This window comes from Lepidochelys kempii, chromosome 1, assembly GCF_965140285.1.
Source record: "Lepidochelys kempii isolate rLepKem1 chromosome 1, rLepKem1.hap1, whole genome shotgun sequence".
In the NCBI taxonomy this organism is placed as follows: domain Eukaryota; kingdom Metazoa; phylum Chordata; order Testudines; family Cheloniidae; genus Lepidochelys; species Lepidochelys kempii.
Window position 1 is genome coordinate 344,993,613 of NC_136380.1, and position 20,108 is coordinate 345,013,720.

The 20,108-nt window shown below is 47.4% G+C and overlaps 1 protein-coding gene across 1 annotated transcript in view; it reads right to left on the reverse strand.

Moving 5' to 3' along the window:
• PLXNA4 (plexin A4) overlaps positions 1 to 20,108 on the reverse strand; it is a 577,474-nt gene that overhangs the window by 295,605 nt on the left and 261,761 nt on the right. The window contains exon 3 of the mRNA XM_073328857.2: positions 12,051 to 12,182. Coding sequence (XP_073184958.2) covers positions 12,051 to 12,182 — 132 coding nt within the window. The remainder of the gene's footprint in view (positions 1 to 12,050; positions 12,183 to 20,108) is intronic.

The following is a 20,108-nucleotide window of genomic DNA, read 5'->3' on the forward strand; positions in this document are numbered from 1 at the left end:
GTCAGCAGCTCAATATGCTGCCGTTTTGCCTTTGGGCCAGAGAGCTTTTATCATACTTGGCCGAGAAATACAGGCAGGCTTGATCTACACACGCCTAGTGCCTTTCCCCTTTCCAGCTTAGCACTAGGCCAGTGTGGTGCTGACTCTGTCATTTCTTTGAGGGGATCCACCTGATTTTATTGAACAGGTACTTAACGAGGCAAAGGGGAGGGCAGGGGAAGACTGAGAGTTAGCACTTAACGAATCGCTAAGCATTATGCCTGGGACTGGTAGGGACAGAAGAAAAGAGAGAGAACACAAATCACATCAAATCTTTGTTGAAAACTGGGACCAAACTCAAACCATTCCCAGGTACTGAAAATCTTCACGGAACTTTCAGCTCCTACCCCCTGGTCTATTGTTTCTGGCCTGGGATGGGAGCAGGTGTACCCAATTACAGAAAGATCTCTCCCTCCTTTGGATAATGACAGGTTTCAGAGTAACAGCCATGTTAGTCTGTATTCGCAAAAAGAAAAGGAGTACTTGTGGCACCTTAGAGACTCACCAATTTATTTGAGCATGAGCTTTCGTGAGCTACAGCTCACTTCATCAGCTTGCATCCGATGAAGTGAGCTGTAGCTCACGAAAGCTCATGCTCAAATAAATTGGTTAGTCTCTAAGGTTCCACAAGTACTCCTTTTCTTTTTCCCTCCTTTGGATTTTTTGTGATATTTGATTTTTTTTTCTTAAAACATCAGCTCCCAGAGTCATGGGATAATAGGAGAATCTCAGCTTTCATTTTTAAAGCAAGTACATTTCTAGGCCTCATGGCTGTGGAGAACTGGGAAATGTGACCCGAGTGTAATCTAAGGGCACAGAGACCGGAATGCAAATAAAAAGAAATCCAGTTTAAAAAAAAAATCTTATAATTTTTAAGCCAATCTTGTTATTTTCAGGCACTGACTCGTGATTTTGGAACACCTGGGATTAGCCATACTATTGAGGACACATATATGCAATAACTCACACATTTCAAACTTTCCATTTGTTGGCATCATTTCGTCTGTGAGAAACGGTGGGAATTGCAGCCTATGATGTAGATGGTTTGCAATGTCTCATGTGACTGAATAGTCCAATCCGAGATTTGCATGATCTTTGGCAGTTATTGCAAATGTCTGTATCTTGGCTGGAGGCTGCTTGCTTCCTATGGGCTCTTTTCTCTTCAAACTGTAGGAGCCAGCTTCTGTCATGGAGTTTGATACCCTGATGGAGACGATGGCATCACTTGTTATGATCACTTGCCAAGACTTCCCATTGGTCAGAATCAATTCCAAATTCCTTCATATCTCGCTTGCATGTGTCTTTCTAGTGAAGCTTGGGAAGTCCTGTTGCTCTTGTTCCCGGTGATAGCTCCCCGAAGAGCATGTCCTTGGGTATGCATCCATCTTCCAGCCTACTCAGATGGCCCAGCCACCGCAGTCGTCTTTGCTTGATCAGGGCTGTCACACTTGGCAAATTTGCCCTTTGAAGAACTTCTGCATTGGTGACTTTATCCTGCCATTTGGTGTTAAGTATGTGGCGTAAACAGCATAGGTGGAAACTGTTTAACTTTTTCTCCTGAGGAGCATAAGTTGTCCATGTTTCCCCACCATACATGAGAGTGGTGAAGAGGCAGGCATGGTACACTAGCATTTTGGTCTTGATGGTCAGCTTTGAGTTGTTCCATGCTCTTTTAGTTAGTCTGCTAAAGGTGGTGGCAGCCTTTCCAATGAGAACATTTAGTTCTTCTTCCAGTGAGAGGTTGGTGGTCACTGTAGAACTTAAACAGCTGAATGTCTGGACTACTTTTAGCTGGTTTGCATTTAAGGTAATTGAAGGATCTTGTGGAACCCCCTGTCCTAATACAATCATTTCCTTGATGCTGATGGTAACAGCAAATGCCTGACAGGCACTTGCAAGGCAGTCCATAAGTTCTTATAATAGATTTTCATCCTTGCTTCACTCCGCTTTTCATCTCCAAGCTGTCCGAAGTGGACCCATCAAACTGGACAGTTGCTCTCATGTTGTTGTGGAATGAACATATAAGATTTAACAGAGTTGGTGGGCATCTTATCTTTTCTAGTATTGCAAATAGACCTGCTCTGCTGACTGTGTCCCATGCTTTGGTTAGGTCCACAAAGGTGATGTACAATGGTTGGTTTGGCTCTCTACAAGTGCCTTGGAGTTGACGTAGAGAAAATATCATGTCTATAATTAATCCTCCAGCCCTGAATCTGCACTGTGATTCATTAATTAATGAACAAACTCATTGGCTATAGACTGGTGCAGATCAACACCTCAGTTAACTCAAGTGTGGGGACATTGTACCATCAGAAGTTACTCAATCAATCACCACCTCATCCTCTACAGCTAATTTACATGCAGCTATTATATTGGCTGTAATGACTCAGTGGTATTAATACATCTCATGAGGCAGGTAAGTATCAACCTTCCCTATTTTGCTGATTGGGAAGCAGACACCAAGAGGTTCAAGATACCGAAGTTGGTCCAATGAAAGATATTACCTCACCCACCTTGTCTCTCTCATACCCTGGGACCAACATGGCTCCAACAACATGGCACACTTTTAATAAATCTGTTTTCAGACACAGCATCCTTTCAGTAGGGCCACCTCAGTGGTTTTGTTAAATTCCTTTTAAAACATATTTTATATGAGTAGCTCATACTGCTGTGCCAATATTTAGAAGATCCTAGGCCAATACATCAGCCCTCGTGCAGCCCATCCACCTACCTCCCACCCGCACATTCCTGTCTGCAACCATTTTAGCTTCAGCTTTGCAGCTGCTGCTGATCAAACAGAGGTTACCCACCAGTAATCAGAGTTCTTCGGGATGACCACTTCAGAGTCCCACTCTTGACATGTTCCATCCTAAGAGTGGGGATATGCAAAGGCTGTTTCAAAGAACAACAGCCTGTCACAAGTGAGCTGCTCCCGGAGCAATGCATTGGAGTAATGTCATCCCAATAGTGCATGAGACAAAGTGAAATTTCAAGAGTGAAATTGACTCAAATGCACCAAGTAAACAAATTTTTAAAAATACAGGGAGGAAAAAGACAGGTTTCAGAGCAGCAGCCGTGTTAGTCTGTATCTGCAAAAAGAAAAGGAGTACTTGTGGCACCTTAGAGACTAACAAATTTGTCTGAGCATAAGCTTTCATGAGCTACATCCGATGAAGTGAGCTGTAGCTCAGGCAAGCTGTCAAGGTTCCTTCCTCACTCTGAACTCTCAGGTACAGATGTGGGGACCTGCATGAAAACCCCCTAAGCTTATTTTTACCACCTTAGGTTAAAACTTCCCCAAGGTACAAACTATTTTACCTTTTGCCCTTGTACTTTATTGCTGCCACCACCAAGCGTCTAACAGATATATAACCAGGAAAGAGCCCGCTTGGAAACGTCTTTCCCCCCCAAAATCCTCCCCAAATCCTACACCCCCTTTCCTGGGGAAGGCTTGATAAAAATCCTCACCAGTTTGCATAGGTGAACACAGACCCAAACCCTTGATCTTAAGAACAATGAAAAAGCAATCAGGTTCTTAAAAGAAGAATTTTAACTGAAGAAAAAAAATAAAAGAATCACCTCTGTAAAATCAGGATGGTAAATACCTTTCAGGGTAATCAGATTCAAAACATAGAGAATCCCTCTAAGCAAAACCTTAAGTTACAAAAAGACACAAAAACAGGAATATACATTCCATTCAGCACAGCTATTTTATCAGCCATTTAAACAAAACAGAATCTAACGCATATCTAACTAGATTACTTACTAAGTTCTAAGACTCCATTCCTTTTCTGTTCCTGGCAAAAGCATCACACAGACAGAGAAAGCCTTTGTTTCTCCCCCGCTCCAGCTTTGAAAATATCTTGTCCCCTCATTGGTCATTTTGGTCAGGTGCCAGTGAGGTTATCAGAGTAATAGCCATGTTAGTCTGTAACAAAGCCCGTTGCCAACTGTGCCCACATATCTATTCAGGGGACACCATCACAGGGCCTAATAACATCAGCCACACTATCAGAGGCTCGTTCACCTGCACATCTGCCAATGTGATATATGCCATCATGTGCCAGCAATGCCCCTCTGCCATGTACATTGGTCAAACTGGACAGTCTCTACGTAAAAGAATAAATGGACACAAATCAGATGTCATGAATTATAACATTCATAAACCAGTCGGAGAACACTTCAATCTCTCTGGTCATGAGATTACAGACATGAAAGTTGCGATATTACAACAGAAAAACTTCAAATCCAGAGTCCAGGGAGAGACTGCTGAATTGGAATTCATTTGCAAATTGGATACAATTAACTTAGGCTTGAATAGAGACTGGGAGTGGCTAAGTCATTATGCAAGATAACCCATTTCCCCTTGTTTTCCTAGCCACCCCCCCTTCCTCAGACGTTCTTGTTAAACCCTGAATTTGTGCTGGAAATGGCCCACCTTGATTATCATACACATTGTAAGGAGAGTGATCACTTTACATAAGCTATTACCAGTAGGAGAGTGGGGTGGGGGGAGAGAAAACCTTTTGTAGTGATAAACACCCATTTTTTCATGATTTGTGTGTATAAAAACAAACATCTTCTGTATTTTCCACAGTATGCATCCAATGAAGTGAGCTGTAGCTCACGAAAGCTTATGCTCAAATAAATTGGTTAGTCTCTAAGGTGCCACAAGTACTCCTTTTCTTTTTAGTGAGGTTATCCTAGCTTCTTAACCCTTTACAGGTGAAAGGGTTTTTCCTCTGGCCAGGTGGGATTTTAAAGGTGTTTACCCTTCCCTTTATATTTATGACACAAGCTTAAATAAATTTGTTAGTCTCTAAGGTGTCTCAAGTACTCCTTTTCTTTTTTTAGGGGGGAAAAACACCCTCTCCATTTGTTATATAGAGGTTACTTTTGGCAACAGTAAGTACAACGTTCTCAGAATGCAGTATTTGCCAACCATTACTGTTCAAAAATCATGAATCAGCACCCTTCCCCAAATCATGAGACTGATTCAAAAATCATGAGCTTTGAACATTAGTAAGTGTTGGGTTTTTGTTATTGGTCTTCTGGGTTTTGAACCCTGAGGGTTCATGTTTCCCAGCCCTTCTGTGTGAACTTGACGGCTAGAAATATAATTTCTATTTAAAAAGAAAGCTGAGATTATCATGTAATCACATGACTCCAGGAGCTTGGGACTTTATGAAACAATACCAAATATCGTGAGACTCACAAGAGTCGGCAACACGGATATGGCAATATGATTTTCGGCTTCAGAGTCTCCTTTCAAATAACATGCCTGAGCTCACAGTGTGACCACCCAGAGTAGAATCCAAGAGTTCCTGGCTCCCAGTCCTGGGCTGAGACTGCTAGATCACAACATCACCTGAACACTTCCACTTCAAGGAGGTGTGGAGACATCCTCAGCAAGCAGATCAGCACTGAGGTGTTTCACAGAAGAGGGCAGAATGGAGGTGTGGGGGGGGTGGGAGGTTGCCTCAAGTAAACCCTACAGTACCAAGATAAGAAGTGGGCAGTGAAAAGGAGAGGAAATGAGAGATTGGATATAGGCAGGGATAGAGCTAAAGGGACGATGAGGCATTTGGACTAGGGTCCCGATCTTGCAGACAGCTACTCCATGCAGACAGCCCCCTATAAAGCTCCCTGTAAGTCAATAGGGCTCTGAGCAGGGGTCCACCCATGGGCAGCAGCTCATAGGATCAGGGCCTTAATGCGGAAGGAGAAAGGAAGGCAGTGAAGGGGCTTGAGGAAGAGAGGTGAACTGGCTGGAAGTGGGAGAAGAAGGGGGAGAGGTGTAAGAGGTTCTGTGAGCCTGATTCCCCATTCTTTTGTATGGCTCCCATTCTGGTCTGAAAGCACTTTACGCCCACGTTGCACAGGCATAAATGACTGCACAAGGCAGTGCAGAATCAGGCCATGTGGGTGTAAGTCTCTGTATGTGTATATGTGAAAGAAAGACTGACTTTCATGTACCGAAATTCCAATCACCGCGGGGGAATGTCTCCACACACTGAAATTGCTGATAAAAACCTGCCAAACTGATGGGGGACTTGGAGAGGGGGGAAGTGTCATCAAGACAGATAAGTGAGGAAATAACACCTTTGAGCAGTAGCTTTCCTGTCAGCACCTCACAACGCCTCCCATTCACAGAGAAGCAGCCACCCCAATCGTAAGTCACTCGGTGCCCTTTGTGAATCCTTAGACTAAATGGCAGATTCCATGATAAATCATGACAGATCCTCCATACACACCAATCCTACCCACTACAGGGACAGGCAGTTGAAACATATGTTTTCACTGCTTTATTATACAGCTGCACCTTGGCGAAATAATGGAGCCTTTGCATCTCTCCTTGATCTTTTGGTTACAAATCAATCTCTCTCTCGCTCTCGCTCTCTCCCTATATATATATTGATATTTATATAGAGTGGAGCCCTTCTGCTGCATCCCGTTCCTCAGCACACAGGTGCATCTGACCATGCTGACAAGTACGCGTTGTCATGTCTGAGCATACAGAGTTGTTGCGTGAAAGGAACATGCTGGCACTGGTCACAGAAGGCAGGCTTGGAGCCACGCCCGCTCTTTACTTTGAATCTAGGCAGCACATGGCACTGTTGCCATTTAGCCACCTACCTTCCCGCACCCACAAAAAACCCAACTGCACACTGAAAACAAAGACAATTATGGACTGTGATAGCACATGAGCATACTGGTGGGGCCTTCTTGGAGGACTGTCTAACAGAGCAAGGGGCTGGGAAACAGGACTCTCGGGGCTAGTTTATATTGAGTATTTATACAAGTGCAGCTACGCTGCTCTGAGCCCCGGAGAATGGGGCAGCACGTCTCCATGGGGGGCTGCAGCAGAGTAGCTACCTTGGGACAAGTATCTCCCTTAGGTCCCATGCCCAGCTCGGCCCCTGGCACTGGCAGGAGGTGGGAGGATACCATGACTAACTTCTATTTTGTTTTCTAAAGCTTTGCGGTTCGCCTTTAACCCCAGAATTACATGTCAGCCAGCAAAGCTAGAATCTCCCACAAGCTGAGGGACTTTAAGTCCAAGACATAAGACACAGGCTCTTCTCAACGACTGGCTCTCGTTTACCAACTCTCGGTAGATCCTGAGCTGTTTTCAGCTCCAAAATAATAAGATCCTGTTTTTAAAGGATTTTTCATCCTAAAGGATCTCAAAGTGTTTTATATGGAGAGGAATCACTTCACCCACTCGTGATCTGCAGCTGCCCTTGAAATATAAGGGCTGAGCACCATGGCCCCGATCTTGCAAAGCACTTAAGCAGGTGTTTAACTTGAAGCACTGGAGTAGTCCCAGTGGCTATTTGTGTGCTGAAAGTTAAACATGTGTCTAAGTGCGGTACTGGATCAGGGCCTTACAGCATACAGCAACACTGTGCAACAGTTCAGGACAGGCCGGGAAGAGGAATACTACCCCCAACTACAGCCGCCAGGGGATGTGGGGAGGCAGGAAGTAATGACCTGAGTGGGAACCTAGCCCTGCCATTGGAGCTCGCATGCATGCTCTCACGCAATGCCAGGGAATATTTAGGGCTGGAGCTGAGTTTATACAGCCAGCCATGAGCTGAGCATCCAACCCCTGACCAGGCTTGGAAATGGCAGCCTACGTTGTTGGGCCCGTTTTGCCCCTTACTCTCAAAGAGAAATCTCACCTCCGGTTCTGCACAGGCCTGAAGATGCCAGGAGCACTTTGTGGGCACAATCCAGGCAGTTTACATGCAGCACAATTAACAGTATCCTGGGAATCTCTATGACAGACAAGTACCCACCGCAGCCACAGGAATTGCTCTCAGTCCCCCCTCGCCTTTCTCTCCGCCCAGCCCTTGCAATGCTAATTCATTTCAGCACCTGAAGTGCAAGATATCATGAGCATATAGGGAACATCCTTACTGTCGTGGTAGTTATGCTGTCCCCAGCATGGCTGGCTGCCCTACAGATAGCATCAGGGACAGGCACTGGCTTATGTTGCTTTGAATGTTTCACCAAATCAGATCACATGTAAAATAAAGACAGGTTTCAGAGTAACAGCCGTGTTAGTCTGTATTCGCAAAAAGAAAAGGAGTACTTGTGGCACCTTAGAGACTAACCAATTTATTAGAGCATAAGCTTTCGTGAGCTACAGCTCACTTCATCGCATGCATATCGTGGAAACTGCAGCAGACTTTATATATACACAGAGAATATGAAACAATACCTCCTCCCACCCCACTGTCCTGCTGGTAATAGCCTATCTAAAGTGATCATCAGGTGGGCCATTTCCAGCACAAATCCAGGTTTTCTCACCCTCCACCCCCGCACATAAATTCACTCTCCTGCTGGTGATAGTTGTGTGGGGGGGTAGAGGGTGAGAAAACCTGGATTTGTGCTGGAAATGGCCCACCTGATGATCACTTTAGATAGGCTATTACCAGCAGGACAGTGGGGTGGGAGGAGGTATTGTTTCATATTCTCTGTGTATATATAAAGTCTGCTGCAGTTTCCACGATATGCATCTGATGAAGTGAGCTGTAGCTCACGAAAGCTTATGCTCAAATAAATTGGTTAGTCTCTAAGGTGCCACAAGTACTCCTTTTCTTTATGTAAAATAAAAACACCCTTTTGCTCTGTTGGCTACCCCCGATAGCTTGGCCACCCTCAGTGTTGTAAGACAGGGACAGTGGTTTGATACAGTTGTGGGCCAGGACTCCTGGGTTCTATTCCCAGCCCTACCACCACCTTGTGTCCCTACACAGGCCACTTCACCTTCAGTTTAGCTATGGGTCTGGCAATACTGTCATGAGCTGGGTAGCACAGCTGGACAACATTTCAGCAACATTATCTTCGACATTTCAAAGTTGGACAAAAAATGAGAAAAAATATTGATGAGACTGGCAACCCATGTGATACATCGTTAAACGACTACAACCCATAGTTGATGGGGACCACATCCTGAAAGAAATCTTTCCCAAACTCCCTCTTCTGGCCTTCCAACAACCCCACACCCTCCCCAAGCTCATCATCAGAAGCAAGCTCCCCAGAGATCATGACCCAACAACTCAAAGTGATACCAGACCCTGCCAGAACAACAGATGCGAAACCTGTACACATATCTCCACTGCTACAATGATCAATAACCCCCCACAACACACCTTTCAACATCCATGGCTATTACACCTGGCTACACATGGCTATTACAACATGTGATGTACCTCATTCAGTAGAGTAAACGCCCCAATAACAACTATATGGATGAAGCCAGGCAATCAATATGCTCTCAAATAAACTCACACAGAAAAATGATAAAAGACAAGAACGCTGTATCACTTGTGGGCAAACACATTTCATAAAGTGATCATTCTGTATCTGACCTCTCAGTCCTCATCCGCCAAGAAACCTTGATCAACACCTTCAAAATATGACCCTGGGAGCTTAAATTCATAACTTTGCTAGACACTAAAAATCATGGTCTTAATAATGATACTGGATTTATGGCTTATTGCAACAATCTGTAACCCACTAACCTTTCCTTTCTGTCCTAAGACTGCAGAGGTGTTAACAGGCCGCTATACCTTGAATAAAAAGAACAGGAGGACTTGTGGCACCTTAGAGACTAACAAATTTATTTGAGCATAAGCTTTCGTGAGCTACAGCTCACTACAACTTTTGTAGTTGGCTAGCAGTTTCTCCTCCCTTGGTGTTCACACCTCAACTGCTAGAAGAGGGACTCATCCTCCCTGATTGAACTAACCTCATTATCCCTAGCCTGATTCTTGCTTGCATATTTATACCTGCCTCTGGGTATTTCCACTATATGCATCCGACGAAGTGGGTATTCACCCACAAAACTTACGCTCCAGAAGATCTGTTAGTCTAAAAGGTGCCACAGGACTCTTTGCCGCTTTTACAGATCCAGACTAACACGGCTACCTCTCGGATACTTATGCTAAACAATCTATTCAAGGCTGTATTTATCTGTGACCCTTTGAGTGCCTTTCCCAGACTTGACGAAAAGCTCTGTGTAGCTTGAAAGCTTGTCTCTCACCTTGTTTTCTCATATCCTGGCACCAACATGGCTACAACAACAACACTGCAAATATTGACAACATTTATTTATATTTTATAATTATTTTATAATTACACCGGACCCTCGCTAGAGCGTGGGATTTGGGATCCATGCGCAGGAGCACGTTAATGTGGGGACCGCGTTATAACGGGGACCGCGTTAAAATGAATTCCAATTAAAGTAATTAAATTTGGGATCCATGGCCGCAACCACGTTATATGCGAATTCGCCCTGTACAGACACACGTTCTAGCGAGGGTCCGATGTATATGGTAAAAATGAGGAAGTCGGCAATTTTCCAGTAACAGTGCGCTGTGACACTTCTGTATTTTTATGTCTGATTTGGTAAGCAAGTAGTTTTTAAGTGAGGTGAAACTTGGGGGTACGCAAGACAAATCAGACTCCTGAAAGGGGTACAATAGTCTGGAAAGGTTGAGAACCACTGTATTACAGCACCAGTTATGGTGGCTTGGCTGTTTAACTCAAGCAGTAGCAGCTCAGAAGGTCTCTGGTTCAGTCCCTAGTCTCTAAGGTGCCACAGGGACTCCTCATTGTTTTTGCTGATACAGACTAACACGGCTCCCGCTCTGAAACCAGTCCCTGGTTTGTAGGGCAAGATAGGGACTCCCACATAAAGAGGACTTGCTTGTGAGGAAAGTGGATGTCAGGCTGCTAAGGACGGGGGAGAGAAAGAGAGAGCTGGAAGTACCAGAGGAAGGAAGGTCTACTCTACTCCCTCCAGGAGGCTGTTGGCTATTGGTGCATGCACAGTGCCCCTGGGTAGGGTGAGGGGTAAGGGAGGCTTTCAAAGCACATGCTGTGTCTGACTCCTGAGTGGCTGGGAGTAGGAATTGGGCAGGAGGAGAGACTGAAAAGAAATTCCGCTCAGTGGAAAGCATGAGCAAAGCACGTCCTACCCAAAGGGACCTGCATCCCCCAGGTGACTGGCAGTGGACTAGGGAGCCCTACAGGCAGCTGATTTACCAGCTGGTTGTCACTGTTACGATCTGAGGGCTGCTAGGTGGCCTCCATGAAATGAGTCAGTGGCTCCCAGAATGCAGACAACCATATCCCCACTGGCACCAATTGGCACCCTTACTGGCAGTCTCCGGTCCAACGAAGAGCCATCTAGTGGCAAACAGGGCATGAGCGTTCCTTTATCACACAAATGACCAATGATACATTTTCCCTCTCTCGTGACGTCCAGATGGTGATCTCAAAGCACTCTACAAGCCTGCACAACTCCACTGATTGCAATTGGTTAAGCCCCTGTCCTAAACTATCAGCGCATTAGAAAACTTCATAGAACCTCCCCGCCCACAAAACCTCATAACGCACAATGAACTTCAAGAGCTCTGGGAAATTAGCATTGTGCCCAGGCACCCAACATAACCCCCTAGAACTCTCAACAACTCTCAATACACCGCAGCAGCCCTGCCATCTCCCACACCCAGCAAGGCAAGCCCCCTCCATAGGCCTGGATGGGAAGGTGGCTGGAAGCAGCAATCTCCCCCTGGATGACAAATTGACCCCTTCCTGATGTCTGGTTTTATTGGTACTTTAAATAACAACACAGCATAAACTTCAGCCTAAACTTTCACCTCCAGCGTGGCTGGTTCTGAGATTTCCCCCACCGGACCTCTTTGCCCCAGACTCTAGTTCCCTCTGCCCAGTAGAGGTTCCAACTCCTCTTATATTCTGGATGGAGCCAAAAGAATGTACCTGCTAGTAGAATTCAGTGCTGCTCCTGCACCCTTCAGTGCCGGCCCACTATAAATATCAGTTCAACCATTTCTAGCCCAACATATCACAAGATGCTCCCTGAAGCCTCAGCATCTCTTTAGTGGTTGCACTTGCTGCTTCAGACATTCGGCTGCCAGTCAGCCAGCCACAGAATAAAGGCTTTCAAAGCATCCCAAACAACCTGGGAGGCTTACCTGCTTCTCAGACATGATGTACAGGTGCTCGTGATCCACTGAAAAGGCCATATCTCGTAATATGGGGCCGGTGTCCGCTACCTGCACGATCTCATACTCCAGGGCACTACTGGTGGGGCCATCTACGCGGATCTGCAAAGCAAGGACACATTGGGAAAGAGAAACATGAGTGTCTTCCCTTCCTGGCACAGGGTTTGCAAGCCAACCAGTGGGCTATGAATTAGTAGCTCACTCCACCATGGAAACATAGACCGCAGCTGCCATCACAGCCCACACATTGCAAGTCTTGTTCCTTGCATCCTCAGCCAAAGGCTAATCCTAGGAGCCAACCCTTGTCCAGGACATCCTGGAGGGATGGACACTTTACGTAACAATCTATGAGGATTGTCCTAGGTTCATTTCACCCACACACAACGTTCACAGCTGTGGAGCTTGCACGGAGGAGCAGAGGTAAAGGTAAAATGATGCTTTAGTAAGTTTCCTGTTGGGTTAGAGGTGGAACATCTCCATGTAAATGGATATTTCTCCTTTAGCCAGCAGGTGGCACTACAGGAAATTGCAGACACTGGGTTTCATGGGATAATTTATCCACACATACCATGTGCCTCCATCCCAAACACCACCCAGGCCCCAAAGTGAGGGTACTGAACAGGAAAGGCAAGGACAGGGTTGCCCATGGACTACTTCCCCATGATGTAGTCCCCACTGGTAAATGAGGCACTGAAATAAGACCCTGTAACACCACAGGGCTGTCGTTTCAACTGCACATTTTGATTCAGGTCCAGATGCAAACCCGCACCTGCTTAGAAACTCCTCCAGCAAAGACACACACACAGCCCACAGCCCTCTCCCAATATGCACACACCGATGCCTAATACATACACACACACACACACACGTTCCCCACACACACACTCCCGCAACACAGGATCACAGTCAGAACCATGCACACGACAGTGCTCCCGCCCACCCAAAGCCCAGTAAGTGCTTTTCCAAACTGGAGAGGAGCTGGGACTGCACAGACCATGGGCTCCCAGCCACAAGGTTTAGCTCCAGGGCACTCTCTATTTGGATGGGCTTGTCTTGTATGCCTAGGTGCCCATGTTGGGCCCATCACCATAGCATCAGTGACGGATGCTGAACTGCCAGTGTCTTAAAAGGCTGAACGGAGACATAGCGACACAAGTCTTAACACAATGAGACAGCATCCCAACCCAAGCATTATGATCTGACAGTTTTATCTGGAGGGCGCGGGAAGTTTTAAAAGTGGCCATCATAGGATGTGGGCACCCCACCTGGTGATGCAGATGGGTGAGCCTGGATGTGTGGGGCTGGATATTCAAGACCAAACCTCCCAAGTATCAAAACCACAGTGACCCTGTAATAACAGCAGTTTCTTAACCAATCTGCTCTGTGTGTCCAGTGTCAGAGCTGTTGGTTTCAGTCACTTCAAGATGTTTGCTCTACAGACCCAAAAGAACGATGGGAGGGTGACCTATGATGGTCCTCTGGACAAACCCAGGGGTTGCCCAGGTCTCATCAAGGCCATGTCCTGCAAACGCTTTGTTACTGCTGATGATGCCTGGGAAGGAAAGAACTCCAATGGAGTTTGCAGGACTGTCAGGTTAGAAAAGGTGTTCAGATGCCATTGTTATTACTGTCAACATTTATATGGCCGTAGCACCTAAAGGCCAACTAGGTGATGCCCCATTGCACTGCACAAACATATTGAAATCGACAGCCCTGCCCCTGAAGAGCTTTCAGTCTGAAAGGGGGTGAGACACTCAAGCGAGTGAGACAAAAAAGTGGGTCAGGAGGGGGCAACAAAAACAAGAGGAGGCATACAATTCACTCACAGCAAGGGGTCCCACGCAAAAAGGTAGACAGATGCTTAGAAAGGCAGGCAGCTTTTTCCTTGCCACTGAGCACATTTGATATAGAAATTACCCACCACAGACATGGCATCCTCTGATGCTAGTCTCCTCTCAGAGTAGAATCACTCATGATCTACGGAGGTCAGTGATTTTAGGAACATTGGAATTGCTATAATGGATCAAACCCACAGTCCATCTACTTCAGCCTTCTATCTCTGACATGGGCCAAGCAGATGCTTCTGAGGAAGGTGCAACAAACCCCACAGTAGGCAGGTGTGGGGTAATCTGCCCGCCACCCCCAAGAAAGTCTTAAACCCTGAAGCAGGAGGTTTTAGATCCCTCCCAACATAACATTAATTATGATAACTCTGCACAGTCTTGCTATCCAGATAAATGTCCGATCCTTCTTTGAATAGTATTAGTTTATTCTTGGCCTCAATGGCACCCTGTGGCATTGAGTTCCACAGTCTAATTCCTCATTGTGTGAAAAAGGCATTTCCTTTTATGTTTCGAATTTAGTGCCCTTTGATTTCACAGAATCTTCCATTCTCCAGTAACCAAAAGCTATGGGACCTTTCACCAGCCAAACCATCAAAGGGTTGGCAAGCCTGAAAGCCCCGGCCACTGCTTCTCCCCTGCACGGTGACTCATTAGAAGTATTGGGCTCTTCCTGGAAGAAGGGAAGGCAAAGCCCAATGTGAATATGATAGTTGATGAATGAACAACTGCTTGGTGTTTTGCGCTCATGTTCTCAATTTGCTGCTGACTAAAGCAGGCCTAGGGCTACCAGGACTTAATGATCCAGGTCAGTCACTTTCCAGCTCCCAGGCTCTCTCTCAACTGAGTACAGAACAGGCCTTCTTCCCCTCTTCCTGCTTTCTCCTCTCACCCCAGAGGAAACAACAGGACACTGGCTCTTGACAATACTGAGAAACCAACCAGTTCCCTTCCCTTACACACAGTCTGTGAGCTTGTTTTTTTTAACTCAATCTTTCAGCCAGGAAAATCAATCACTGAGTCATTCTGTATAATAGGTGGGAATGGATTAGGGCCCTGCTGTGCCTGAGAGAAAGGCACAAGGAGGAGAGACAGACACAGAGAGGAGTCAGGAACGAGAGGACATGAACAGAGAGCAGAGATGGTCGAGCAATACAAACTGATCTCAGTCCTCACCAATCCCAAAGAATTCTTAGCCCCATTTGACAGATGGAGAAACTGAGGCACAGAGTGGTTAATAGGCTTTCCCAAGATGACACAGCAAGTCAGGAGGACATAGCAGTCAGAAGTGCCTGGATCCCAGCCCTGTTCTCCACCCACCAGATCACACTCTGCCTTCAGGGAGAGCGAGAGAGTAGCACTAACCATTGAGCAGACTGGAAGAGGCTCAAGAATTTGCAGCCACTTGGTCACCTTGATGGATCTGGTGACAGAGTCACTCTCAATAACTCCCACAGGTGGTGGTCAGATCACAGACTCCTGCACTGAATACCATCTACTCCTTCTGTTCTTTATTATCGTCTGGGACCAGGGGTTCTCACAACACATTTTTTGCTAGCCTCAGAGTGCAGCCACCAACTCTTGCTGGTGGCCACTCTGAAAATTCTTCCAAACTCGAGCCCTGCCACCCCCGGGGCTGAAGCCCAAGCCCTGCCGCCCCCACGACGGTGGGTCGGGAACTCACCAGCCACCTGCAGAGTCCCAGGTTCCTCCAGTGCCATGCACACTGGCCCCCCGTGTCTCCAGAGGCGCTGCCCAGAGCCCCCGAGGAGGCTGTGCGGTGCAGGGCACCAATCCCTGCCAGCAGCATCAGCAAGCACCAAGGCAGCACATCCAGGAGCAACAGCTGGGTGATGCAGGGAGGGGCCACTGCTTTCCTGCCCTCCCCTCTGCCCCCCCCCCCCCAAATCTCTGCCCAAGAGGCTGTCATGGCTCAGAAATGACCACAGCCCAAAACGTGGCAAGAGCTTCCCAAAGGGCAGACTCACCAGGAAAGACCTGTTCTGCCAGCTAGTCCAGCCTGCACCCAGGCCAGGATTGTTCCCTACTGTGCATTCCCCTGGCCCAGGGCTCTGTCCAGCCCACTTTCAAACAGCCCAACTGATAGAGCCCTCCACCTCTTCCCTTAGGAGACTATTCCTCAGCTCAGTCAATATCCCTGTCAGGAAGCACTCCCCGGTGCTGTTCCTGTCACTCAGCTTCATCCTCAAGCTCCAACTTCTACTCGCTTGCGTGATCCTAAATAACCTCTTCCCCCTCCCTGGTGTTTCCATCCTTCTGACACTCGCAGCTGGTTCAGAGCTCCCCGTCTTGATTGCTGGCCAGGCTAAACAAATTAGGAAACCCTATCAAGCAGCTACTTTGGTCATTGGTTTCCATCACTCTTAGCTGCCACTGGGGTCAGGTGTGTGCGCTGAGAGGTAAGCCAGCAATTACCACCTCCAGGCTCAGCCAGAGCCCTCATCCTGCATTGGGCCCCATTAGAGAAGAAGCACACACAGTCGGAAGAGGCAGGCGGAGGAGTTACCAATCTGTGCAGGCACGGTGCATGGTCCCCAGGGAGCCTCCCCTGTATGTATGGTGCAGGTAAACAATTGCAGTGGCCTTGCACCGGGAAAGCAGCAAGCAGCAATACTAGGGGAGAAGCAAGAATGGGATTTCACAGCCATTGCTAACCTACTTGGCTGCAAAGTCATTATTCTGCAGCAGTAGGGGGAGGAAGGGAGGCAACAACCTTGTTCTACACACTCATTTGTACACACACAAGCTAAGGCACAGAAACCAAACTGTCCCTAAAGTTCAGCACAAATGAAGTTCAAGGAAGAAAATTCTGGAGGGAGGTTAGTACATCAGATCCACTTTTCTCTGGCTATGTGAGTTGGTAATTGCGTACGTGTAGCCCACTGATGACTGTGTTACACAGCCTTGCCTGTGCGAGTCTGTTACGGGCCGGCTCTCTGCCAAGGAGCCTGGCGCTTTGTCTCTAGTTGCAGAGAGAGACTCATGCTTTAAGCTCCAGAGTGCCCTGGTCTAATCCATTCTGCGTTGGCCACCATGGCAGCTGTTGAGTCCTTCTTCTCTCCCCAATGTTAAGAAGAGGGGGTAACCATGATGGATTCCAAATAGCCACGTTTATGAACTATGTACACATATGCAAGATCTAGCTACCTATGTCCACTGCTGCTCTGGCTGGCCTCTGACAGCTTCTGCAATAGATGAAAGGGAAGCCTGTTAGCAGGCTCCCAAACTCCTTAAAGGGATGTTTCACAACTACACACTACTGCAGTCACTCCATTTACCCTTCCCTCTCATTTCTGAGCATAAAACTCGCCTGGCTGGTTTCACCCTCTGTTTAGAGGCAGTGTCATTTCCTGATTTTCAGGCCCCAGCCCAGCGCCGCCATGGTGAGGTTTTCAGCAAAGGGAATATGTGAAGGGAAAATAAAGAAGGAGCTCATCAAAATAGAAAACAATCATCACAAGGAGATTTCTGTTCAGCGCGGGGCCTACGGCAACCTCCCTCTGCTGTTCTGGGAGTGAAACCCCATTTGGGATTAGCTACCTGAGCCTGACTGTGGGCTGACAGCTTTGGCCTCCTGCACAGGGAAGCATCAGATGTAAGGGCCGAAACCACTGTGCCGGAGTGATACCAAGAGTGCTTGAAGGAGACTGGCCTGCGTCCAACTCTGCTACAGGCCTCCCGCTGCCAGAACCATCACTCTGTGAGCTCGCTGGGAACAAAGGTCTGATAGGCCCCCTTCAGATCTGCGCAGAAAACTGGATCCAAGGCCCAAGATTTGTGTTAGAGATCAACCTCCCTGCACCCCCAGAGCTGTAGTGGGTGTGAGGTTGAGGGAGGCATGGATCATTGATCCACTTCAAACCCCACCCCCATACACTGACTGATCCAAGGGGTCTCTGCTCACCCCTATGCTTAGGCTTAAAGAGAAAAGAGGATTTGCCATGAGGACTCCCCATGGCTTTGGCCCAGCAGAGCGGCTGCTGGGGGAACCAGTAGCTGACAAGGATTAAAGAGAGATCAAACTGCGAGTTGTCCATTGTATAGCAGGTGGTGTAGAGAGAGCCCTATGGGCGAAGGCTGTAAACCCAACTGCCACCCCGATTTATACAAGTGCTGGGGATGTACCCATACATCGACAGGCACCATCTTCAGAGAGTTCTAATGAATGCTGAACCCAAATGGAACTCCCCTGCATATAAACCCACACACGCCACCCAACACACACAAACCTCGTACATACCCAGACACGCACACAGAATCTTTATACACAGTTCAGTCATGCTCACCTCTACACTCAGCAAATACCCCCGGACCTAATATGTGCACTCCTATACCCAGTGGATACCCACGCTCGCAGACCAGCAATCAGCGTCGATGCACGCTCGCCAGCGATCAGTGTGCACATCCAGTACACACTCACCTCTCCACCTGGTTTACAAATACACCCGGTACACACACACCACCCCATTACAAACTCCTCCTACTCCAACAACTGTATAAGCACACGTTCACATGCTCAGCATGTACACAAACCCATCTACCTCCAGTACACTGCAGTAATCCCTACTTCCACTGCATGCCACACCTGATGTACACACACAGAGAGCCATCCACCCAACATGTTCCACCAGGCCATTCCACCCACCCCACACTAAGCCAATCTGGCAGTTGTAAAGGGCCCTGCCATAATGACATTAATTCCGCTCCTTGGAAGACTATAGTCCTTGGGTTTTATTCAGCGAGGTGAGTTGCTATTAAAACATCAGCATGACGCTTCACAAAGGTCAGTTAGTGGGGGACCCAGCCTGGCAGCTGGCTGTTTGTTTGTTTGAACATTATCTGGGTCTGGCTATTTATTTGCAGCCATTGAAGTAGCAGACAATAAATATCCTCTCCCAGTAGCAAACAGATGCTTGCACTGTTCTGGCTCGTGTGGGCCTCAAAACGATCTCCTTAATGAGCAAACAATGCTATTAATCTTTAAAGATGCAGGCTCCCCCTCTCCACCGCTCACAGCCTCGGCCACAGCCAGCCCTGAAGGAGTTCTTGCGAGACACCCGGGAGATCAGGAAGCTGAAAGAAGGCAGGAGCTTCCTTCATTACATTGGCACTCAGTAGCTTTATCTGAGCCGCTCCAGCTGGCGTGGGGTCCGTGGCTGGGAGACGCTTCACTGGGATCTGCTGGGGCGAATGGGTGGCCGGCTGGTGCCTAGGAGCTGGTCTCCCCTAGGACAGCAGGGGCTGACTCAGGGGTTCGAGATTACTTGGCTGAGATAGCTGGGGATGTGAAGTGGGTCGACAAGGAAGAAATGGGTGTAACCCCAGAGGACCGGCAGGTACTAGGAGGGAGGAGATAGGAAGAGAACGCTGATGAAACACAACTCATGCTAGTGGTAAAAAGCACTAGTAAAGCACAAACACTTGCATTTTGCACTGTGATAAACAGCCTTCTGCTATTGGATCCGATATAACACCAGGCTCTTGCATAGCACTTTCCAGCCACCAATCTCAAAGTGCTTTACAATGAAGGGCAGTATCATTATCCCCATTGTACAGGTGGGGAAACTGCATCACAGAGAGACGAACTGACTTGCTCAAAGTCACACCGCAGGCCAGTGCTGAGAACAGAACCCAGGTCTGCAGAGTCCCAGGCGAGTGCTCTGTGCATTAGGACACATGATTTTTTCAGGACAGAGGGGAAGGAGGTGGCCATTTGCAGAAAAATAGCATCCTCGTCACTTTATCCATCGATTCTGCCTGCGTTTTCTTCCCCGAAAGCCATCTCCCTTTGCTTGGGACATCACAGCCAGTTTCCCTGCATAACTTGATCCATCCATTCTTTAAATCATGTTTGTAACACACTTTGAACTCCACTCAGCTCCACTGAAGCCCAGGGGAGTTTACTTACAGTGCTGCAGGCTGGGGACGTGCTGCTCGATTCCACTATAACACAAACAGCATGGGGAGAAACACTAACTGAACAGGAAGTAAGGGGGGAGTGGAGCATGGCTCCAACCCATAATACACTGAGTAACCCAGTTAACGCCTTTACAACAGGGCCTTTGGTGGGAGTACTATGATGCTGTTGTTACTCCACTGGCTGAATAGGCAGCCGACTAAGATCCTGGCTGAATGAGGGTCATTTTAAAAACAATCAGGGGCAGAG